The following is a 26,029-nucleotide window of genomic DNA, read 5'->3' on the forward strand; positions in this document are numbered from 1 at the left end:
TTCCCAATGTTTCTATTGGGATCCAGGAAGTAGGCGGGCAGAAGCCCGCCCACTGCTAAAGGGTCCCCCCCCCAGCCTAAGCGGGGGATCCACAGGACCTGGAAGCCAAGAGATTTTGGGGGACAACTAATAAAATAACAGGAACAGGAGTGCGGTCAAAGGGTCAAACAAAGGGAACGTGACGGGGATACTGAGCAGAGAATCCCAGACAGCGCCCACTGCTCCTCAAAGGCGTCAAGGGAATCAAGGGAACTCTGCCCGGATGCGTGAACAGACAGAGGATTGGAAATAGGTCCCACAGTCACAGGAGTCTCCATCGGTCAACCTCTTCTCAGTGGTGACACCCTCTGTTGGGTGGCATACAACAATTGTGGGTACTACTGCAGCCCTGGTGGTCCCATAGTAAACAGGAAGCAGCTCTGCCATCAAGCACAAAGCACGTTTAACTTGGGCTGTATCCCAAAGAGAGCATTATGCCATGTATATGTAAGACTTGAACTCATGGTTGGGCTAAAGCCTACCATTGTGATACAGACAACTCAAGCATAAGAAGTTGGGACAAGTCAACAATCCTAAATACCATAAAACCATTTACTGAACAACTGTGGCATAAGGAGATGAAATCAACCTTTTTCATGAAGAAAGTGACATTTCATCAGAGGATTTCATTAGCGAGGGTAAAGTAATTATGTACCTCATCTCTATGTGAACCAGGAAGGCATTAAATGCCTTCTCTGGGCATTAAGGAAAAAGCTAGTCCTTAGAGCAGTGGTTCCCAAACTTGTTCCGCTGCTTGTGCAGGGAAAGCCCTTGGCGGGCCGGGCCAGTTTGTTTACCTGCCGCATCCGCAGGTCGGCTGATCTCGGCTCCCAGTGGCCGCGGTTCGCTGCTCCAGACCAATGGGAGCTGCTGGAAGTGGCGTGGGCCGAGGGACATACTGGCCGCCGCTTCCAGCAGCTCCCATTGGCCCGGAGCAGTGAACCGTGGCCACTGGGAGCCGCGATTGGCCAAACCTGCGGACGTGGCAGGTAAACAAACCGGCCTGGCCCGCCAGGGGCTTTCCCTGAACAAGTGGCAGAACAAGTTTGGGAACCACTGCCTAAGAGACTTCCTGAGCTGCCAGACCTGAAAAAAAGAGCTGGCAGCTGTGGCTTGTTAAGCTGCTGGGAGGCAGATTTGAGAGCTGTGCTTCCTATAAAGGAGAAAGCATAAAAAGGGAGCAGAGGGCTGCTGTTTAGTCTTCTCATAACCCACAGGGCTCCTGAACTAGACCTTGGTTAGGGGAGAAAGGAAAATCTGGAGAAATAGTTGCCTGTCTTGTACTGAGGACTATACCAATTCTCAGAGACTGTAATTATGGTAAGATCTTTTTTTGTTTCTTTCACCAATTGGACTAGATGAAAGGAAACCATTCTGCATATGTTTTGTTTCATTTGGAATGGTGGCCAGGGGAAAATGCTCTAGGATGATTTGATTTTTTTTCCTTTTGCAAAGACTAGATTCGCTCTCTTTTTTTTTTTTTAAAAGCCTTATTTCAGCCATATCCCCCATGGACAGTAGGTAGTGGTCCCGCTATATTGATTTTTTAGTGTATCCAAACCAAATTCCTATACATATTGGGAATGTTTTTGAAATGATAGCTCTCTTGCTGAAGGTCTGGGAATGGAGTCCTAAGCCATCCTAAACAGAAGAAAAGTTGAGAGTTGAGTGAATAAAAGGAGGCATACGAAACAACTGGAGAATCTTTTAGAGAGGGGCAAAGAAAAAAGGGCATTAAAGTAATGACTGAATTTCAAGAAACCTTCCTTTATTTTAACCATTGACATGAGAATTCTGATCCCAGAAGAATGATGCTGGTGACAGATATGGGATTCTTACCTGTTTATTCTTTGCTGGCTTGAAACAGTTTGGACATACTCTGGCTCTAAATAGAAATAGAAAATTAATTGATATAATCATTTAAATAAAAGACTTATCAAAATGAAAATACCCAGGTACCAGATCTAATTTTTGAGCAGCAATGCCCCACACTTTGTGTCTCTATCACTCTCCAGTCTGGGATGGAGTTAAGATTTTTCAATCTTAAATTGATGCCAGAAGGTGCCAGTCTATTTGACCTACATAAACTAAAATCCTCTGATTATCCACAGAACATACATGTGCAGTCTAGGTAATGGCTGTGCAAACCTTTCCGATCTTGACTTCCACCCATGTCCCTCAGTTTTGAGCTGGAATGAGGAGGTGGGTGGGAAAATCAGTCTCCTTTGACCTTTCTTTTGAGATTGCCAACAAAGATGACTGACAACATTGTGCACCTTTGCGAGGTGCACTGACTTCTCTAGCTCTCTGTTAGTTCTTTTCCTGTTCCTAACCCATACAGCATGGCTTAAAATGCAACACCCTGACTCGCAGTGTCCCAGCACACCTCTGAATGTTATTACTGAACAGGAAAAATCAGTCGAATATAAAAAAAGGTAACATAAGGTCAGCCAGATCTTTGAGATTCTTTCTAACATACCTAAAAGGAAACTATTTATTTTCTGTTTCACAAAAGTGAAAATTCTGATCAATAAAACATTTAGCACTAGAGGCTTTTCTGAGAGTTGGATGTTTGCCAAGGAAGTTTACAAATCAGTGGATTGCTATCTATGCAGTTAGACAATGTAATCTCTTTTGTCCTTGCCACAAATTTTTTTATTCTCTCCTGCTGCTGCTACTCTTCAGCTTATGACAGCAGCACTTCTAAGACTGCACACGGGTAAAACGGAACTGGTGCTAATAGCAGACTCCTTGTGACTTTCTACACAACCTATTTGTGGGAGATAATACAGAGTACATGGACTTCCTTTTTCCAGAATTTAAATAATCATTCTTAATTTATACTTGGAAACTAGATTAAAATAACAAAAACAAGTTAAATGTTCCACTTCAAACCACAAAGCACTACACACAAAACAGATCACTCTCTCACACATTTTCTGCAGGTGTTATCACAGGAGCAGTTTGAGAGGAGACAGAAGAGACAGTGGTGGCTGTTTCTGAAACACTCCTCAAAAAGGTGTTCCCAATCAGACTGCTCAAAAAACCCCAATTTTTTACCATGTTTTCTATTATTGAAATGGATACAAAGAGCCTGTTTAGAAGAATCAGCTGTCGTGTAGCCAAAGACCACTGGGCATGGAAGGGCCTCTCAAACAAGAACCTACTTTCTTACCACACCAAAAAAATCCACTGTCAGTTTTCAAGCCCTGATAATTAGGTATCAAATTATACCATAGTTATATTAGAAGTAATCTAAAATGCACTAAAATCTGTACATAGTGCTCCCTAGACACAGCCCTCTGGAGGATTATCACTTGAGAAAGTTCTCTGGGTTACTGGCCAAAGTGCATAATATAATATATTACCTAAAAGTCTCACCATAGCTCTCCAATCTGGCTGCACTGAGAAAGCAAGTGGAGGGATCTCCTTCCTGAATTCAAGCCCCTCATGCTGCTGGGTGAAATGTCGGCATAAAGATCCCAGGGTTGCTTTACTGTTTTCTCCTCCCCCTGCCACCACTCCCTCCCCAGCTACATTATACTGTTAGCTGCTATCTTGTCCTGTTTATAAACATTTTCAAAAGGTGTCCAACAGAAAGGGAGGAAGTAAGAGGGGAGGGCAGAGAGCAAGGGAAGGGGAACAAAAAAGACTGGGGAGGGAGCGGTAGGACAGTGAGGTGGGGTGGAATAAGGACAGAGATGCAAGGCCTGGATTCCAGCTGCCAGCAGTCAGAATTGTGGGCTTCCCCTCCAAGCCACAGAAAGCTGACTGGGGATGGAAATAAGGGAACTTTGATTCTTCCCTGTTTCCCCTTGGGTTACCTCCTAATGTGAAGTCCTCTCAGTCAGAGAAGAAGCTCTTGTAAAATAAGAGACTTGGGAGGGATGTGGCTGATAGGTAGCAATAAAGTAAGGCAGTAAGGGCAGCAACAGATGAAAGGAGGTCAGAAAGGCCAGAGACGTGCTCTAGTTTCTGATCTCGAGGGTAAACAGCAACTGCCAACTGACAGTATGGTCAGAGAAGTTGTATGGGAAGGCTGGGAAGACCAGGGAAGAGTATAAAAATATTGCTCAGGCATGCAGGAGTGAAATCAGGAAGGCCAAATCACACCTGGAGTTGCAGCTAGCAAGAGGTGTTAAGAGTAACAAGAAGGGTTTCTTCAGGTTTGTTAGCAACAAGAAGTCAAGGAAATTGTGGGCCTCTTACTGAATGAGGGAGGCAACCTAGTGACAGAGGATGTGGAAAAAGCTAATGTACTCAGTGCTTTTTTTGCCTCTGTCTTCACAAACAAGGTCAGCTCCCAGGCTACTGCACTGGGCAGCACAGCATGGGGAGGAGGTGACCAGCCCTCTGTGGAGAAAGAAGTGGTTCGGGACTATTTAGAAAAGTTGGACGAGCACAAGTCCATGGGGCCGGATGCGCTGCATCCAAGAGTGCTAAAGGAGTTGGCGGATGTGATTGCAGAGCCATTGGCCATTATCTTTGAAAACTCATGGCGATCGGGGGAAGTCCCGGACAACTGGAAAAAGGCTAATGTAGTGCCCATCTTTAAAAAAGGGAAGAAGGAGGATCCTGGGAACGACAGGCCAGTCAGCCTCATCTCAGTCCCTGGAAAAATCATGGAGCAGGTCCTCAAGGAATCAATTGTGAAGCACTTAGTGGAGAGGAAAGTGATCAGGAACAGTCAGCATGGATTCACCAAGGGCAAGTCATGCCTGACTAATCTAATTGCCTTCTATGACGAGATAACTGGCTCTGTGGATAAGGGGAAAGCAGTGGAAGTTTTGTTCCTTGACTTTAGCAAAGCTTTTGACATGGTCTCCCACAGTATTCTTGCCAGCAAGTTAAAGAAGTATGGGCTGGATGAATGGACTATAAGGTGGATAGAAAGTTGGCTAGATTGTCGAGCTCAACGAGTAGTGATCAATGGCTCCATGTCTAGCTGGCAGCCGGTATCAAGTGGAGTACCCCAAGGGTCGGTCCTCGGGCCGGTTTTGTTCAATATCTTCAAATGATCTGGAGGATGATGTGGATTGCACCCTCAGCAAGTTTGCAGATGACACTAAATTGGGAGGAAAGGTAGATACGCTGGAGGGTAGGGATAGGATACAGAGGGACCTAGACAAATTAGAGGATTGGGCCAAAAGAAATCTGTTGAGGTTCAACAAGGACAAGTGCAGAGTCCTGAACTTAGGACGGAAGAATCCCATGCACCGCTACAGACTAGGGACCGAATGGTTAGGCAGCAGTTCTACAGAAAAGGACCTAGGGATTACAGTGGATGAGAAGCTGGACATGAGTCAACAGTGTGCCCTTGTTGCCAAGAAAAGGAGTACTTGTGGCACCTTAGAGACTAACAAATTTATTAGAGCATAAGCTTTCGTGAGCTACAGCTCACTTCATCGGATGCATTTCGAATGCATCCGATGAAGTGAGCTGTAGCTCACGAAAGCTTATGCTCTAATAAATTTGTTAGTCTCTAAGGTGCCACAAGTACTCCTTTTCTTTTTGCGAATACAGACTAACACGGCTGCTACTCTGAAACTTGTTGCCAAGATGGCCAATGGCATTTTGGGATGTATAAGGAGGGGCATTGCCAGCAGATCGACGGACATGATCATTCCCCTCTATTCGACATTAGTGAGGCCTCATCTGGAGTACTGTGTCCAGTTTTGGGACCCACACTACAAGAAGGATGTGGAAAAATTGGAAAACGTCCGGCAGAGGGCAACAAAAATGATTAGGGGACTGGAACACATGACTTATGAGGAGAGACTGAGGGAACTGGGATTGTTTAGTCTGCGGAAGAGAAGAATGAGGGGGGATTTGATAGCTGCTTTCAACTACCTGAAAGGGGTTCCAAAGAGGATGGATCTAGACTGTTCTCAGTGGTAGCAGATGACAGAACAAGGAATAATGGTCTCAAGTTGCAGTGGAGGAGGTTTAGGTTGGATATTAGGAAAAACTTTTTCACTAGGAGGGTGATGAAACACTGGAATGCATTACCTAGGGAGGTGGTGGAATCTCCTTCCTTAGAAGTTTTTAAGGTCAGGCTTGACAAAGCCCTGGCTGGGATGATTTAGTTGGGGATTGGTCCTGCTTTGAGCAGGGGGTTGGACTAGATGACCTCCTGAGGTCCCTTCCAACCCTGATATTCTATCATTCTAAGGCTCCTTCCATGCTCTGATTTAACACCTACCAAGAGCATGTGCAGTGAAACTGCCTGACGCTCTAGCTTTTGGGGAAGCAGGAAGACCATTTTCTCAGAACATGCTCCCTCTTGCTGTTGAGGGATCTGACTAGATGGTAGCCAGATTTCCAGAAATGCTGGATTTCTTTGCCAGTGGAAAAGGATTTCTATGGCAGCCCCTCTGCAGAGCAAGACCAAAAGTGATTATGTAGCACTTTGTGAGGGTTTGTTTTTGTTTAAAAGTCTTGTCTTTAAGTAGAACTAACTCACTTCTGATTCCTCCCTCCGTACCGAAATCCCTGAAATAAGCAGAAAACCTCAGTATTATATAAACTGATGGTTTTTTTACATATACTCACAGGTTATCAAAAGCACTTCACACACCATGTAAAGTCACTGTTTATTCTAATATGAACAGTACAAACAGGCCAACATCAAATGCCTGACCTGACTACATAGCTCTGTAATGGACTAAATCAAAATTCTAGATCCACGCACTCCCTGACATTAAGATTGACAATCCAGATCCAAACATTCCCAAACTTTAGGCTGTTTGGATTTGGTGGGCAGATTCAGCCCCTTAGAGATACCATAGATTTAAGCTGCAAAGAGGAACCTGGATTTGGAGTTTGGATTCAGGTCCAACTCTAGATCATAAATACTGGAGACATTTGCATTTGCTACAGACAAACTCTAACAATGTTGCACAATATTAAGATAAAGATCTTGTTGTTGGTATTGCAACTTACAGGAAATGGCAATCCTCATCAGTTTCCGGGTGAGAAAAGACCACACTCACTTCAAACAAGCTCTAGGACAAAAAAGAACAGTAACAATTTCCTTTTACAAAGTGTTAGCAATTTATTAACCAAGTGTATAACAAACGGTTCAAGGATCCTTATTGATATATTACAGAAAAACAATAAAGAAGGAGGAGAAGAGGAAGATAGAATTGTAGCATAAGGGGAAACTTTTAAATGGGTCACTGAGAAGCCATTTCAGAGATATATCGTAAGACTTCTATAGCACTCAACCATCTCAAGCCGCTTTACAACCTATTATGTGACCCAAGTCACATAATAAGTATTAGCCCCGTTTTGCACATGGGGGAACTAGCAGAGAGAGAGAGAGAATAACAGCCCAAAGCCTATTAGGCTTGGAAGGATTAGATCTTTATTGGTAAATGTCAGCAAACATTGATTTCACCGTACACACACAAACCAATGAAAAAACTATTTCAATCAGTAATAGAAATTTAGACAGGCAAAGTAAGAAATATGCTGCTTGAGAACATATTAGTTTGATTTAAGGATATTAACTTTGCATATTTTGACATGTGATATTGACAATTGGTGTTTTAACAGTTACAAAGCTTAAACTTTGTTGAGTGTCATTAAATGATTGTCTGATCCCCTTGCTGTCTGACCTCCCCCATAACTTCCTGCAACTGTGAACATTTAAATTGATAAAAGTTTTAAAAAATGCTTAAAATAAACATTAATATCATCTGTCAAAATTATATTTAAAAAATCAAATTCTGCCAAGCCTACCTATTGTGGTCACTAAGCCTAGCAAATCATGGGACAAAACCAAAACAGTCAACCTTGAAAGCAGTTCATTCCAGGATTTAGTCTGCAATGACTGGACACCTTTAAGCCATAAAAGAAAGGCAATGTGGTTTAGTGGATTGACAACAGAACCAGGAACTCTAGAGCAGTGGTTCTCAAAGCCGGTCCACCTCTTGTTCAGGGAAAGCCCCTTGTGGGCTGGAGCGGTTTGTTTACCTGCTACGTCCAAAGGTTTGGCTGATCGTGGCTCCCACTGGCCGCGGTTCACCGCTCAAGGCCAATGGGGGCTGCGGGAAAAGCGGCCAGCACATCCCTCGGCCCGCGCCACTTCCCGCAGCCCCCTTGGCCTGGAACGGCGAACCGCAGGCAGTGGGAACCGCGATCAGCCAAACCTGAGGACGCGGCAGGTAAACAAACTGGTCCGGCCCGCCAGGGGCTTTCCCTGAACAAGCGGCAGACCGGCTTTGAGAACCACTCCTCTAGAGTAATCTCAGTGCTGCCCTCAGTTCCCTTGCCTTTGGCAAATCTTTCTCTCATTACCTCACTTATTCAGATACCAACCTACCTCACAGGGCTGTTGAGAGGATTAGCTAATGTTTAAATGATTGTAAGTTATAAAGCATTAGGTTATGTCTACACTACAGCATTAAGTCGATGCAATTTATGCTAATGATCACAAACCACAATAGTAACATCGCTTGTGCATGTTCACACAACGCTCCCTGTGTCAGCGGCACGTGTACACAGTTGGTTCTCTAGCATTGACAGAGAGAGCAGTGCACCATGGATTGCTATCCCACTGTGCAACTCACCGCCGTCTGCCTCTACAAGTTGTGGGAATGGGGAATGGATTGCAATACATCATGGGTTCACCATCCCATGATGCAGTTTTTTCTGTCCCATTATTCCATGGGCTTCTGACTACATTTTGCACCATTTTTCAAAGCCCCTGTAAACAGTATGTCCACCATCTTTGCCTGAAATCAGGATCCAGCACTGCTCTCTCGTCTTGTGATAAGTGTTGTGAACACAACACAGCTTATCATGCAGTATTTATGAGCTGTGAATCTGAATAGGAATCCGTGATGCCTGCCAAGCTGCATACCATGGAAAGAAACAATTCCAGATTACTTTTGGCATTCATGATGCAGTTGCACAGGATGGACCATTGCTATTGGACTCGGGAAACAAGCACCAAGTGATGCGATCGCATCGTCATGAAGGTATGGAATGACGAACAGTGGCAGTAAAACTTTTGGATGCGCAAAGCTAGCTTCCTGGAATTGTGTGCAAAACTCGCCCCACCCCGTGGCACAAAGACACTAAAAAGAGAGTTGCTCTCTTGGGGGAGAAGCACGTGGTGATCGTTGTGTGGAAACTGGCAACTCCAGACTGCTACCAGTCAGTTGCAAATCAGTTTGGAGTTAGAAAGTCCATGGAGTTTATATTCACGCAAGTTTTCAGGGCCATTAATCACATCCTGCTAAGAAGGACTGTGACTCTTGGAAGTGTGTGTGAAACAGTGGAATGCGTTGCAACAGTGGGATTCCCTAACTGTGGCGGGGTAATAGATGGGACACATATCCCCATTTTGGCCCCTAACCATCTTGCAATGGAGTACATCAATAGAAAGGGGTACTTCTCTGCGGTATTGCAGGTGCTTGTGGATCACCAGGGTCATTTCACTGATATCAACAAGGGATGGGCAAGGAAGGTGCATGATGCACAAATCTTAGGAACACTGTACCTGTACAGAAAGCTGCAGGCAGGGACTTTCTTTCCAGACCAGAAGCTTCCAATGGGGGATGCTGAAATAACCATAGTGATCAGGGAGACCCAGCATACTCCCATGACTTATGATTCCTTACAGAGGAAACCTGGACACCAGCAAGGAGCGCTTCAACAATAGGCTGAACAGATGCAGAATGATCGTTGCATGTGCCTTTGGCAGATTAAAGGCTCGCTGGGGCTGCCTTTATGGCAAGTTAGACCTCAATGAGGAAAATATTCCCATGGTCACAGCAGCCTGTTGTATGCTGCATAATATTTGTGAAGCTAAGGAGGAGACGTTTCCCCAGGGATACAGCATGGAGGTGGACCACCTGATGGCTGATTTTGAGCAGCCAGATACTAGGGCTATTAGAGGGGCACAACAGGGAGCTATTCGGATCAGGGAGGATTTGAAGCAGCATTTCGACAATGAGCCCCAGTAATGTGTCTTTATGTAATGCATTCAGCCAGGCTTTGTTTACTTGCATTGGGACTGCACAGCCTCCTCTCCCCACAGAGCCAGCAAATCCATCAATTCTGGTGTACTCCATGTGGGAGATCATTTAGTGTGTAGAGCTGCCATGGTCAGCTGGAAAGATGCAATGTGAGTTCTCCACGTTGAGCAAACAAGAAGTGGAATTTCAAAAATTCCAGGCCCTTTAAAGGGGGAGGGACGGATGCTTGTGTACCTGGCTGCAAGGCAGTGGAGTTCAAACTGCTGACCAGAGCGGTCAGGATAGGCATTGTGGGACACCTCCTGGAGGTCATTTATGGCAAAATAAGCAAGCGCAGTGTCTACACTGACACTGCGTTGATCTAACTTTGCCACAAAAAGCTCTACACCTCTCATCAAGGTGATTTTATTTTGTCAGCGTAGCAGGGGAGTTACATCGGTGGGAAGAGCATTGATATGTGTACACCTCCACTATTTTGTTGACTTTTGTTGACAGAACTGTGTAGTGTAGACAAGGCCTTAAATAACTTACTCATTGTTTCATGTTCTCTGTGTATAAAATCTCCCCACTGTATTTTCCACTGAATGCATCTGATGAAGTGAGCTGTAGTTCACGAAAGCTTATGCTCAAATAGATGTTAATCTCTAAGGTGCCACAAGTACTCCTTTTCTTTTTGTAGATGCAGACTAACACAGTTGCTACTCTAAAACCTGTCATTATTTTTATAGTTCACTTATGACTACAGGGACTCAGTGTTTGTGGGCTCTAGAAGGTCTCTTGCTATCTTTAACATTTAAAGAAGTTTGTTTCTGTATGTCTTGACTAAAAAAAGATTCCTTAGTCTTTAACTCTACCAGCTAATTTGTATAAAAACTACTGCTTGCCTTGTCTCCACTAGGATTTACTCGCGATAGCTAACTTGAGGTAAAAGAGCATTTTTTTTTTACTAGACAAAACCAGTGACAGACTTGTCTGTCTAAGTAGAACCCATCAATGTTATGAGTAATTTATACAAATTCAGGAAAACAACAACTTTATTATTCATACAACACCTTTCCATTGGCAGGAACACCCAGCTCCTCTGAGAATAGGGGATGAATAATCCATTTGTAAGTTTCTTTCAGCTGAACAATGTCCTCTTTTGCCAGTGACAGGCCCTGTTTTCTGAATCATAAAAAATAAACAATGAAAACTTGCATATGAGTCAGTCAAACAACCATACCTCTGACATTTCATGCTAAAAATAAGTGACCAGTCACTAATATAAAATTTGGGTATAAAAGGACAAAACTATAAAGTATACAGAACATGGTGTGAAAGACATGGGGCTGCTCTGTAATAATTTATGAATACTATAAACTTGTCTGATTGTTGTAAGGGATGCTTACTATGTCTATATTGGGTTAAATCAACAAGGCTGTGAGGAAATAAAAAGGAAGGCAAAAGAATGACTGGAGAAAACCCTTCAGGGAAACACTTCAGTGTGTTTGAGATATTGCCTGAGCTATTAACTCTGAAGATCCTACCACATCAGCTCCAGCCAAATTACATAGCTTGTTTAGCCTGGGTTCCAATTGACAATGCTTGTGTTACCAATATGACAAAAGGACTACAAAACAGGTATGAGGACTCTCTCTGTCCAAAGGTCAGAGTGTGTTGAGGAGCTGTTTGTGGGAACAGACTCTCTCATGTGGACCCTGGCTGGTGGGTATGAAGAAATTAGGCCTTCCTATACTCCCCTCACGGAGGGTAGGGGGTGAGGACTGAGCTAAAATACATGAGTATAGACGTAATCTTTCGTTGTTCTAAAATTATTTTTCTCTTATATTATGCTTTATTTCTGCTGTTAAATAGTAACTTTGGTTTAAGAAGGCCATCTGGTCCGCTGGCCACAAACTCCTAAAGGGGAGAACTGAAGGTGACAAACTTAGTCAAACCTGCTGGCGTAAGCACTGAATCTGTGAGATAACATAGCCCCAGAACTAGTCTAAGAGCAGGAGAATCACCCACCACAGGGGAGGAGAAAGCATGAGGACTGTGATCTGTGGGGGTAAACGCAGAGGGGCAGTTAGCCTTCTAACTGTGAGACAGGGCATATACTTGATCAAGTTACAAGAGTATGTAGGCAGTACACCAAATAATTAAGGGCAGTGGAAAGTGTACCTAACCAAAGATGCCAAAAATATTAAGAGAAAGCAGTAGGCACTTTTTTCAGCCCAGCAATCTAGAAGCTTACATGGTGAGAACCCTTTGCCACACAAGTAGCACATTTCATCAAAAAAAATATAGCATTACCACTCTTGACCCAAGCGCCAGTGAGAGACCAACTTTCTAAGAACTCATACCTTCCTTATAGGAGCTCACTGTGAAAGCTTCTTTAATACTGATTTAACAATAAAAATATGCTTTTAAAGATTAATAATTTACTTTTTAAGATAGTATTAAAGTAGGATAGAAATTGCTTTTCCACCTCTAAGTCTGAGTTCCTATACTTCCAATATCTCATATAGCACTTCCTAACACGATGGCCTCCATCAGAAGATGGCTCAATAACAATGAACTTTGAGCCAAATTGTTCCCCTATGCTAATAACCCACATAGGGAACAAGAATTTCCGAAGTGTTCTTCTCATGATGCTGCTAACAGATCATTTTATTGAGGAAAGGTTGGGAATGGGCATGGAGTTTGGCCCTCAGAGCTCCCAGATCATAGGAAACTTGCTGGAGACCAGAATCATCTATGCAGAAGTCTTAAGCCTCCGCTCCAACACTGCCTCCCAAACTGCCACTAATTTCTTCTTCTCCCAGCCTGAGACTGTATAGCCTTCTGGGTGGATTCCCCATTGGTTGGTGAGTGGAGGACATTATGTTCCTGTCTCTCCCCCATATTGTGAAGTACCCTCCGAGTGGTCCGGGACAAGAAGATACATCACAGAGGTTGCACACACTCTCTTCCTTACGTACTGGATAGATACTCCTTCAAATCACTGATGTATAAACAAAAGGTCTCAATACTAACCTAATCACTGCATTCATATTTCTGGTTATATATTTTAATAATTATTACAGCCAGTATCCACAGTCTCTGTACCCTGTTCACTTAATAATCCTTTTGCTGGAGACAGCTCAGTATCTTATAAGTTTATTCACAATTAATGTGATCCTTATAAGATTCAAAGACTTTACTCAAAATTATAAGATATTACTTACTGAAGGTACTTTAGTCATTAGTACAAATTGTTCATGTCCCCATTTAGTTACATATTGGGAGAATTTTAGAATATTTAAAACTGATGTCTCACACAAGGTGTAGACTTGTACATCAGTCATATCTGAATCCAAATAATCAGTGTCATCAAACTATACATGTTAATCATACTTTTTTCACCATAAGTGGAAAATAGCCTGTGAATCAGCTAGTCATTGAAGGTAAATTCATCAACTCAAACCCTATGTTCTTGAGAACCATACAATTAAAATATTGTATATTGACCCAAAGTATATGAAAAGCCACATGATAATAACCTCATTAGTAGCCTCGCCAATAATAAAAATTAAATGGAAGAATCATTAAAAACATAGATGAAATTGTGTACCTTCAAACTAAGTGTGCATTAAATGCAACTCTAACTTCAAAAATTGAGATTGCTGAGAAATATAGGACTCCTGGATTCCTTAAGACATACAGAACTTTTAACAAGAAAAGGAGTACTTGTGGCACCTTAGAGACTAACAAATTTATTAGAGCATAAGCTTTTGTGAGCTACAGCTGCTGTAGCTCACGAAAGCTTATGCTCTAATAAATTTGTTAGTCTCTAAGGTGCCACAAGTACTCCTTTTCTTTTTGAGAATACAGACTAACACGGCTGCTACTCTGAAACAGAACTTTTAACCTAGATGACCATTTTATACCCTGTCCCTACCCAGGTCAGTAGTAACAAAGACCTTACCATCTGACAGTAATTCATTGTCTGATATAAAATGAATTGAGGGACTTAGTCCAGTCTGTAGTTGCCTCATGTTATTAAAACAGAATACCATTATATTTATTGGTACTTTGGTTGGCAGTTTAAGGGCCTGTCTATATGGGGAGTTGCTCCAGAATAGCTGTTCTTGATTAACTCCACATGTGGATGCTCTTATTCTGGAATAAGAGTGCATATTCCGAATTAGTTTAGTCCATTTTGGACATGGAAGGCACTCCAGAATAAGAACATCCACATATGGAGTTAATCAAGAACAGCTATTCTAGAATAACTCCCCATGTAGACAAGCCCTAAGCCATAGTAGTGAGGCTGTGAAGGAAAGCTTAAACTGCTTGTGCTGTGCTCCTTCTTTTAAAGTGAATGTAATGCTCATGAAAAGAACTGGCATGATGGGGTTGGAGATGAAATTACTCCTATTTAGTCACAGAACAGGTATAGTACAGACAACTATGCATGCTTCCCTTCACAGCCCCACCAATCTGCTTTTGCTCTTCTCTAGAAAGTACAATTCTAAGAGTGATAGGATAGTTCAGTCTCTGATCATTCAATCCTCAGCTTCCTAATCAACTGTGATGATGGCTTCTGTCTACTGGGAACCAAACAAACGATTGACTCTTTACCATTAGCTAACAGTAACAGTTTGGACACTACTGATCTGTCAAAGGCTCTGTTATCCGATTATAAATGTACCATCACTGTATCTATTTGACAGACTGAGAACTTCCGATTCCAGTGATGTCATTTTGGCAATTTTCATGAGCACTAAATTAATTTCAAAACACTACACTGAATGGATAGCCCACACTCCAAATTCAGAAACATTGTCCTAGAGATGCTGCAGTCACAATGAACATACTGAACAAGAAACATCCAATTTAGGCGCAAATGTAGGAAGTGCACATCCCAAAGCTTAAATTATAATCTTTTCAGGTGCTCGGCATTCAGCTAAGTAGTAGCCCTCATATCAAACTTATAAAGGCAAGTACTTGCTTGCTCTATTGCTCAAGTACCTGGTTGCTGAAAGATACTTCCCAGCCAAAGAATGAAAGCAAATGAAGCAGCTGAATATCCTTGTTTACAAGGTCAGATCATTTACTCCCTGGCTTCATATTTATTTTGAGTTCACTGTAAGTAAGGGGGGGGAGGAGAGCACCTATCAAGTGAATCACTTTGTTTTCATAAACATGAAAGACAGTATTAATAATTTAGTCATGAATTTCTCTAGCAGAGGCCCAATATTTCAGAGAAAGTTCCTCATTGCTCCTACTCTGAAAAAAGTTATAGAAATATCTCTTAATTCACTAAATCCAGTACTCTCTAGTGTAAATGCTATAAAACTTACTCACCCCATTTCCTCTTTTACCAGCAGCCAGGCAGCATGCTATGGGCCATCAGCCACACACAGGAAGAAGAGAAAAAAAATGCAAGTGAAATCAAGCCTCAACAACATTCAATCATCAAACTATCTGACAGTGCTGTTAATACAAACTACTTTGTTCTAAAAAGGAAATGAATGTTTGCAAAGACAAGAATTTCCAGCTATTTATTAGGAGTTTAAACTACACTTTCATTTTGTTTTGGAACTGAAAGAATAAGACAGGAGTAAACCCTCAATCCCACAGGTTTACCATGTGATTTTTTTAAAGAGAAGATATCCACTTTTTTAAAAGTATTCCCTCTTTGCAGGAGTAGTCCCCTGTTATCTACTGTCCCAAAAACATATCCAATAAAGAGCTCTTACCTACCCTAGGGCAGGCACTCAGAAGCTAAGGTAATTTTTTTTTAGTTGGATCAATTTTCACTACGGCTACTGGAAAGCTATTGGGGGAATTTTAAAAAATGCGGCTCTGAGCTTTTATCACAATTTTTTAAATAAAGTATGTGTGAAAACTGTACACACTTCTCAAATCTTTCCCTCAAAATATATTTCTCAAAAAAAGAGAGCACATCTTTTTTTTCCTCATAACAATGAAACAAGTGATTTTATGGCAGTCAAGCAGGCATTTTTAAACAACTGAGTAGTATGCAGAGCACATAATGTTCCAGGACAATCTGGCAGTGGGAAAACTAATGGATGAAAACCAAAATCCAGGTGGCTCACAACAGGCTCGTATTAAAAGAAGAAACACTAGAAAATGAACATTTGCTTTCCTATTAATCTAACCTTCTATTGACAGGTTTCAGAGTAGCAGCCGTGTTAGTCTGTATTCGCAAAAAGAAAAGGAGTACTTGTGGCACCTTAGCGACTAACAAATTTATTAGAGCATAAGCTTTCGTGAGCTACAGCTCACTTCATCGGATGCATTTGGTGGAAAAAACAGAGGAGAGATTTATATACACACACAGAGAACATGAAACAATGGGTTTATCATACACACTGTAAGGAGAGTGATCACTTAAGATAAGCCATCACCAGCAGCAGGGGGTGGGGAAGGAGGAAAACCTTTCATGGTGACAAGCAAGGTAGGCTAATTCCAGCAGTTAACAAGAATATCAGAGGAACAGTGGGGGGTGGGGTGGGAGGGAGAAATACCATGGGGAAATAGTTTTACTTTGTGTAATGACTCATCCATTCCCAGTCTCTATTCAAGCATAAGTTAATTGTATCCAGTTTGCAAATTAATTCCAATTCAGCAGTCTCTCGTTGGAGTCTGTTTTTGAAGTTTTTTTGTTGAAGTATAGCCACTCTTAGGTCTGTGATCGAGTGACCAGAGAGACTGAAGTGTTCTCCAACTGGTTTTTGAATGTTATAATTCTTGACGTCTGATTTGTGTCCATTCATTCTTTTATGTAGAGACTGTCCAGTTTGGCCAATGTACATGGCAGCCATAACTATTTCACATTTGGTGACAATGTATACCTTCAAATCAGCGGCACTGCGATGGGTACCAGCATGGCCCCACAGTATGCCAACATTTTTATGGCTGACTTAGAACAACGCTTCCTCAGCTCTCGTCCCCTAATGCCCCTACTCTACTTGCGCTACATTGATGACATCTTCATCATCTGGACCCATGGAAAAGAAGACCTTGAGGAATTCCACCAGGATTTCAACAATTTCCATCCCACCATCAACCTCAGCCTGGACCAGTCCACACAAGAGATCCACTTCCTGGACACTACGGTGCTAATAAGCGATGGTCACATAAACACCACCCTATATCGGAAACCTACTGACCGCTATTCCTACCTACATGCCTCTAGCTTTCATCCAGATCATACCACTCGATCCATTGTCTACAGCCAAGCGCTACGATATAACCGCATTTGCTCCAACCCCTCAGACAGAGACAAACACCTACAAGATCTCTATCATGCATTCCTACAACTACAATACCCACCTGCTGAAGTGAAGAAACAGATTGACAGAGCCAGAAGAGTACCCAGAAGTCACCTACTACAGGACAGGCCCAACAAAGAAAACAACAGAACGCCACTAGCCATCACCTTCAGCCCCCAACTAAAACCTCTCCAACGCATCATCAAGGATCTACAACCTATCCTGAAGGACGACCCATCACTCTCACAGATCTTGGGAGACAGACCAGTCCTTGCTTACAGACAGCCCCCCAATCTGAAGCAAATACTCACCAGCAACCACACACCACACAACAGAACCACTAACCCAGGAACCTATCCTTGCAACAAAGCCTGTTGCCAACTCTGTCCACATATCTATTCAGGGGATACCATCATAGGGCCTAATCACATCAGCCACACTATCAGAGGCTCGTTCACCTGCGCATCTACCAATGTGATATATGCCATCATGTGCCAGCAATGCCCCTCTGCCATGTACATTGGCCAAACTGGACAGTCTCTACGTAAAAGAATGAATGGACACAAATCAGACGTCAAGAATTATAACATTCAAAAACCAGTTGGAGAACACTTCAATCTCTCTGGTCACTCGATCACAGACCTAAGAGTGGCTATACTTCAACAAAAAAGCTTCAAAAACAGACTCCAACAAGAGACTGCTGAATTGGAATTAATTTGCAAACTGGATACAATTAACTTAGGCTTGAATAGAGACTGGGAATGGATGAGTCATTACACAAAGTAAAACTATTTCCCCATGGTATTTCTCCCTCCCACCCCACCCCCCACTGTTCCTCTGATATTCTTGTTAACTGCTGGAATTAGCCTATCTTGCTTGTCACCATGAAAGGTTTTCCTCCTTTCCCCCCCCTGCTGCTGGTGATGGCTTATCTTAAGTGATCACTCTCCTTACAGTGTGTATGATAAACCCATTGTTTCACGTTCTCTGTGTGTGTGTATATAAATCTCTCCTCTGTTTTTTCCACCAAATGCATCCAATGAAGTGAGCTGTAGCTCACAAAAGCTTATGCTCTAATAAATTTGTTAGTCTCTAAGGTGCCACAAGTACTCCTTTTCTTTTAACCTTCTATTGTTTCTCTAATGCCTTGATATTCCCCTCCATTTGCTCTTTGTCCCTGCTATTTTAAATAACCAATATGACACTTCCTGCGCTAGTCAATAATTAAGTCAATAAAATTTTTATCCTTATCTCTAACATTTTATATCATCAAAATAATCTGTCACCAATGTGTGCATATCTTAACCCTATTCCTGATATCCCAAACCCCTCTATTTTGGCCTCCTCACTTGTTGTGTTGCATCTGAAATTTCACTATGTCTTTTGTAAAGAACCTAGCACACTTTGGTGTGCTGTATAATTCAGGGCAAGAGGCTAGCCCTCTCTGATTTCAGAAACTTCTGTCGAAATTTAAAATCTGCATTTACCACAAAGAGCAGTAAAATCTGAAGGATTATGCAGACTTTCAGTGGTGAGAGTTTCTGGCAGCCTCAGTTTTCAGCCCTTAATACTGTGCCATCATCTTCTAGCCCAAGGTTAGCTGGGCAACAAAAAGGGCATAAAGCCCTCAACCATTAAATCCTAACTAATAAAATTAGTAAAGTGTTGAGGATGCTGTAATTCTGCCTAAGAAGAAAACGCCTTTAACTTGATTGAATAAAGTAGGTTTGCGTGTATCGGCTTTGCTTATGGTTAAATGCCATGGTATACTGGCCCATAAAGGGAAATTTGGATTTATTTGATCGGAACAAAAAGACCACTAAAAATGACTTTGTTGTAAATTCTGTCTGCAAAGACATTTCAGAAGTAATAACTGGGAAAGAGGGGCCAAAAACAAAACAGGAGTTCTGACTATAATGAATTTTTGCTCAACTCATTGGAAAATTCTGACGTCCTGAATGCACACAAGTTTCTGAATGACTATCTTACTCCTCTCAGTTTGAGAAAAGCAAATTAGATTTCTCATCTAATCATGCTGGCTCTGGGATAAAGAGTTAAAATGAAGTTCTCCATTTCAAACATTTCCAGAGAGATAGAACAAAAATTCTGTAGATGTCAGTGAATAGGTGGTAGGGGATTGATTGAACTAAAAATAAGATCGTATTATTTAGCTTTATTCCAAATTTATCTAGTAGCAGACTGGGTGGGGGGACTCAAAAGCAACCAATATGGAATTGCATTTAGTTCTCTAAAAAGAAAAGGAGTACTTGTGGCACTTTAGAGACTAACAAATTTATTAGAGCATAAGCTTTCGTGAGCTACAGCTCACTTCATCGGATATGAAGTGAGCTGTAGCTCACGAAAGCTTATGCTCTAATAAATTTGTTAGTCTCTAAGGTGCCACAAGTACTCCTTTTCTTTTTGCGAATACAGACTAACACGGCTGCTACTCTGAAACCTGTCATTTAGTTCTCTGAAACTCATATCCCTTTAAGTATAAAGTTGGATACCTAGCTGAGGTCTTGTTACTTTTGAAATTTAGGCTACATCTATTGACTGCACACACTTTAAATCTTGTTATTGCTATTGTAATTAGAAGTGTACCTAGACTATCCAAGTCAAATGCAAATCACAAGAAACTTAACATCCAAAAATCATCAAATATATCTAAAATTTTATTGATGGAATATTAAACCTAATTCTATATATACACACATTACATTTAAAAAAAATCAAATAATACCCCAACTAGGTGTACAAATGTGATATAAATCACATACCTAGCCAGACACCAAACCCTATTCCTCCCACCAAGCCACACCTCCTTTTGTCAAACCACATATACTTTCTGCTGAGTCTGCTGGTTTGGGGGACAGGGATGGGGTCAAGATAGAAGAGGGGTGGGGAGTGGAGCAAGTGATGCTGGTTAGAAGCCACAGGTCCCTTTGCTATACAGAATATCAGGGTTCACATAAATGTTTCACTTATTCCCCACAGATCTGCACCTTGAGAGTTGAGGCATGCAGATGTTGGGAAGATTTGAGTAGGACCTCTCCTTTATCCGCTCACCATAACCTCTTCAGTTGCTCCATACAGATCTGTGGATCCTGGGTTCTGCTGCTCTACAAGTACCCACTTACTGAGAAGTTGCAGTAAGTAATCTCTCCCCAAAATGAGAGCACACTGCACGGCATCTGTATGCTGCTGATAACAACAGCCCCAGGCCCCCTCCCCCATCAATCTCACATACACTGACTAGGATAATTTAGCCGTTCCCTGGATCAGAGAGTCACTTCTCAGGGCAGACGATCCAAAACCACCACTTTGTGTTTTCCAGCTAAGAAGTCACAGTCCAAGGTAGAGTCAGCATGACCTCATAGTCAATGGTATGAAAGGTCAACAAAAGAGATAAAAGAATAAGCGTGAGCACTTGACCACTCTCCATCATTAAGAGAAGATCAACCACCAATGAAATCAGTGGAGCATCTATAAAATACATGTGCCTACAATATGATTGAAAGGGATACATTAACTGAAGAACTTCAAAGCAGAACAAAGTTGCTTATGCCACAATCTTCTCAAACTTCTAAAAGCATGCCTTTCCTAAACATCAGTAAAATAAGCTGATCACTCAAGGTGCATTCCCCTAGGACTCCATTTCCTTTATTGGCCTGACATGTCTTTCTACTGGATAAACTAAACAATTATTAGAATGCAGTAATTGTTTAACACATTATACCTTCAATCTTGCCTATGCTCCCATTCACAGTGAATCCCATTTTCTACAACATAGGTAAATGACCACATCACTAATGACTTGATCCAAAAACCCAGTGAAATCAATTGGAATCTTTCCACTGGGCGTTTGGATTAGGCCTACAGTCACAAGAAGATACAAGACTTCTAGCAGGAAGTCAGTCCATCTTTGGAAAATGGTATAGATCTGAGAGAACCTGCAGTACATGTGCATCACAATGCCAAGTTTGCAGAGGATCACTGTAAAAGCAGTAAATATTAAAAAAAAAAAAGCTACCAATGACTTACTACAATATCTGGTGGTCAATTTTAATAAGCCATACTTTTTTTTTTTTTGTTAGTGGGGAAGAGAAGAAAGTGGATTTAAGCAAAGAGCTGTTCAACCTAAGAGTATCCACTATAACAATACAAATTCTGGAGGCCCAATCTTGTAGTCCTTTTATGGGCGTAGCTCCAACCAAACTCAATGAGAGTTTTGTTCACAAATTCTGCTGGGAAGGGGAAAATCTAAAGTCAGTTCTGCAGCTGTCTCATTCTTGTCACTCTCCTGGGCTCTCCTGACTTAATATCTGGATATGGTGTTTTTAAAAAAATCTTTGTAAAATAAACTAACCAGTCCCTACTGCAAAAAAATCCCTATGAAAAATCTAATAAAGGGATTTGAGAAGATATATTAAACTTAAAGGGACATGGTCAGGACTGGTTGGCCTTTTGGCTAAGATTAAGCGTCATGTCAGTATAATATTTGTCAGACGATGTACCACAAGTCTGGATGTATCACAAGCCTGAATCCTTCCCTCAGTGATGGAAAGAATGATTTTATAGGTCACTTTCACCCACACAGTGGTGGATGGACTCAATAATCTAATAGGCCCTTTACATCCTTTATTAGGCCTACCCTCAGCCTTTCTGAAAGAACAAGCATACAGTTTGGCCTGTCAAGAAATAGGGATCTTTAAACCAATGAAAGAAATACTGGAGTGGGGAATAAGATTGCTTAAGACTTTGTTAGATACACCATATACTAACCGATGCACCCACTATATCAGTACTAAAGAAAAATATAGTTGTACCGACGGAATATTGTTTACCTGAACACACACTGTCTGATTCATTATACCGTATGTATATATATAGTATATGATTAAGAGTACCTCACAAGATACATGAAGTATATCTTAATATTGTTTGCATAATGACCCATGTTAAATCATAAATTAAAAGTCTACAATAGTAATGAAGAATATACATTTGAACGAGAGAATATGTTGACTGCAGAATATCGTTCTTGACTGCAGCACTTGTCAGATACAGATTTACACATCCTCATTTGCACATCCTCATTTGAGATAGCATTTCTGGGGTTTTGTTCATTCACATAATTGTAGTTGCACCTCCAAAATAGGGGAGAAAATGTAAAAAATTACAAGCTAGTGGTTTCTAAGGAAGTTTCCCCAGTGAGTTAACTATGTTAAGTGCTATCATGAGTCAAATTTCATATCTTCTCTCCTGACTTCAAAAGTGAAAGCCTTAAATAAATTGCACCAGAATTAGGAGTTACCAACTTCTCTGCTGCTGGCCTGTTCCAATTAAGAGGTACCACTAATCAAGAGATTCAGGTAGATGGAGAGACAAGGGTGCATGGTCTGAGAACATGACTGGGAGCCAAAAGTTTATTGTATTGATTACAACATGAATATTTTTATTTTAATACTGTCTGAGGGACCATGGGAACCAGATTTGATATACTGTGCCCAGTCCCAGCCACCTTATTAGAAAAAAGATGAAGCAGGGAAATTCCATGCAGTACACACAGTTCTGTAGGGAGTAATGACTACAGATATGACAAGCCTATTTGCATGAATGTCATGTGCCAGGATGATGGATCACAACTTAAGCTAGAGGAGGGCCAGATAATAATTTCTCTAGAATTCTTTACACAAGCAACAATTAATACTTTAACTTTCTCCCTTATGAAAAGGCATGATTCATTTCCTACTCAAACATATTTGTTCCACACAAACCTGGCATTCTTACTCCTGATTTATTTGCACCAGGAATGCTGATTCATGAAACTGAGGGTAGAGAAGGCTTTTTAATATAAAGATACTAATCCTATGTAATTTCAAATTTGTTCCAATGCTTTATGTCCTTCATTTTGGGCCTTTGTCCTATGTTTTATCCTTGGCAGGATGAGCACTATGGAGGTTAATTACAGTTAGTATAAAGAAAAGGAGTACTTGTGGCACCTTAAAGACTAACAAATTTATTAGAGCATAAGCTTTCGTGAGCTACAGCTCACTTCATCGGATGCTGTAGCTCACGAAAGCTTATGCTCTAATAAATTTGTTAGTCTTTAAGGTGCCACAAGTACTCCTTTTCTTTTTGCGAATACAGACTAACACGGCTGCTACTCTGAATACAGTTAGTATATTATCAAAAGGCAGCACCTGAAAACTTCTTTAGCAGTTGTCTTTACATGTTGGAAACATTATGTGCCACACAAATGGTTAACAAAAGAGAGGATGTCTCTAGTTGTCTCTATCCTAAAACAGTTTATGTTCTTGTGTAGCAAAGTATGAAAGAAGAATTGAGAGAGGAATTGCATCTTTACAGCACAAAGTATTCTGGTATGGACAATGTTATGGTATTTGCTGCTCTCCAGAATAATACGTGCTAATGCAATATAAATAAAATAATCCTAAAATACATCACCTTTAATGGAAATATTACTTACAAAATACTATAACATCATAAAAGGAAAAATACACATTTGTTGTTCTGAATTCTTGATTTGCCAACTCAATCTCCCCAGCTCACATCCGACTGTAAGCCTGGCGTACTGGGGACTAGACAGAATGCAGCACTTCAAGTCAGCAAAGGGAACCCATATGAGTACAAACTATTTTTTTCCCATTTGCAGCCAAGCTTGTTTCCATCTGCTTTGCAACAATTACTCTACTTGCTTAAACTAATGTCAAAGCATCATTGAGACAGAATTGCAATGCAATGATGCCCTCTACTGAGGCATTATTGCAAGGACCCATAAGAAAAAAACAGCAGCATCATTTTCTTGCTCTTCTATATAGTTGAGCCGTTAAATAACATTTTGAATGACATGACAAACTCAGCTCAACTAGAGCTGCCAAGCTGTGTGTAGCTCTTTGAATACTATATTTTAGTGGATGATGCAGGGACCTGATGACATAACAGCAACAGTTGTGATTTTAACCTCCATTTCAGCTCATTACTTTATTATTATCCCAATGAGGATAAGACAATTACTGGAGTGAGGAGCAATGGGGCATGGAAGGCAGATGAGGGAGAGGGAAAGGACTGAGTTAATGGGAATTACTGAGCACACCACACCTCTGAAAATCAGGCTCCTTATTTAAGTGCCTAAATTTGGACTTAGGAGCCAACCTGCAGGCATCCATTTTTTCAGAAATCTTAGCCAAGGTGCCTGACATTTTACAGATGTCCAAAGAATCTGCTTGGATACATGTGTGCTCCCATTTTCAGCCATCTTGTAGAATGCTTGTTGATTAATCTCCTTTTTGGATAATAACAGGACCACGAGGAGGTCAGAGGAAGAAATCAAGCCAACAAGATTACAAGACAACTTGTTTTTGTGTTAGTCTACCAGATACAGCAGCTGTTGGCCAGTACACACTGTCCCTAACTCAGCCATTTAAAATGGGAAGTGAAAAAGAATCCTATAGCCAACTGGAATTGCAGAGAGATTTTAGGTAGGCAGAATGGGTGGGATCCACAAAGGGACTTAGGTGTTGCAACACTAAGCGTCAAAGCACCTAATTTTTAGGTGCCAAGAAAATCACAGGAACAACGCTCCAATCCACAAAGCCTGAGTTAAGCACCTAGGAAATGCATGGGGAGAGACAGGCGCCTCAGAATGGGATCCACAAAAGCCAGCATGTTAGGTGGAGAGCCACCTAAGCTAGCCAATGGGAGATGCCGCCTAGAGGGGGGTTTGCAAAGCCTCACTTCTCTCTCAGAGATAGGTACCAATATCTTGGCTGCAGGGAGGAGCCTGTATTAATTTAGCAATCCACAAACAAGAACCTACCATCTCAAGTCAGATGGCTTAAGTACCTAAGGTGTTTCCCATAGGAATGAGTTAGGCGCCTACCTTGCTCCACACAAAACAACTGGAGGAGGAGATGAAGATGGTGCTGCTCAGTGTTCCCTTTAATTTTTTACATCCATGTGCAGAATGAATTTTGTTATGTGCACCAATATGGAAATGATATGTGACACATCACCTTCATATTGGTGCACATAACAAAATTCATGTGGTGGGGGTGGGGCCGAGAGGTTCGGAGTGTGGGAGGGGACTCAGGGCTGGGGCAGAGGGTTGGGGTGGGGGAGATGAGGGCTCTGGAGTGGGGCCAGGGATGAGGGGTTTGGGGTGCAGGACAAGGATCAGGGCTGGGTGCAGGGTGAGAGGGCTCCGGTTAGGGGTGAAGACTCTGGTGTGGGGCCGGGGATGAAGGGTTCAGGATGCGGAAGGGGGCTCAGGGCTGGGGCACAGGGTTGAGGGCTCTGGGGTGGGGCTGGGTATGAAGGGTTTGGGGTGCAGGCTCCCCCAGGGCTGCTGAGGGGAGAGAGAGGACTCTCGATGGCAGCAAGTCTGGAGCAGGTCCATGTTGGGGTCAGGGGAGGAGCACCGTGTCAAATCCGCACTGGGGCCGGCGTGGAGGGGCACCTCTCCCCGGCCGTGGCAAGTACAGGACAGATCTGTGTTGGGGTGAAGGGAGGAGCACCTCTCCCCCAGCTGTGGCAGGTCCACGCTGGGGCCGGCGGGGAGGGGCACCTCTTCCCCAGCCTCAGCAGGTCTGTGCTGGGGCCAGAGGGAAAGGGCACCTTTCCCTGCTGCCGCCCGGAGCCCCTACGCGGGGATTAATAGGCAACTGCGTGGCCGCGCAGCATAGAGGGAACTTAGGTGCTGCCCACCTTAACTTT

General features: G+C 42.1%; 1 protein-coding gene across 12 annotated transcripts in view; it reads right to left on the reverse strand.

The window, feature by feature from the left end:
* Positions 1 to 26,029, reverse strand: part of PUS10 (pseudouridine synthase 10) — a 97,018-nt gene that overhangs the window by 35,129 nt on the left and 35,860 nt on the right. For 9 of the 12 annotated variants that reach the window (XM_043511958.1, XM_038396716.2, XM_038396715.2 and 6 more), the window contains 4 exons: positions 15,357 to 15,391; positions 11,078 to 11,189; positions 6,982 to 7,043; positions 1,879 to 1,924 (listed from right to left, as the gene is read on the reverse strand). In XM_043511958.1, the coding sequence (XP_043367893.1) occupies positions 1,879 to 1,924; positions 6,982 to 7,043; positions 11,078 to 11,189; positions 15,357 to 15,391 (255 nt within the window). Of the gene's footprint in view, positions 1 to 1,878; positions 1,925 to 6,981; positions 7,044 to 11,077; positions 11,190 to 15,356; positions 15,413 to 20,359; positions 20,430 to 26,029 lie in introns of all 12 variants that reach the window. The other 3 variants (XM_043511964.1, XM_043511963.1, XM_038396722.2) reach the window with 3 other exon arrangements.

Source organism: Dermochelys coriacea, chromosome 3 (genome assembly GCF_009764565.3).
Source record: "Dermochelys coriacea isolate rDerCor1 chromosome 3, rDerCor1.pri.v4, whole genome shotgun sequence".
Taxonomy (NCBI): Eukaryota; Metazoa; Chordata; order Testudines; family Dermochelyidae; genus Dermochelys; species Dermochelys coriacea.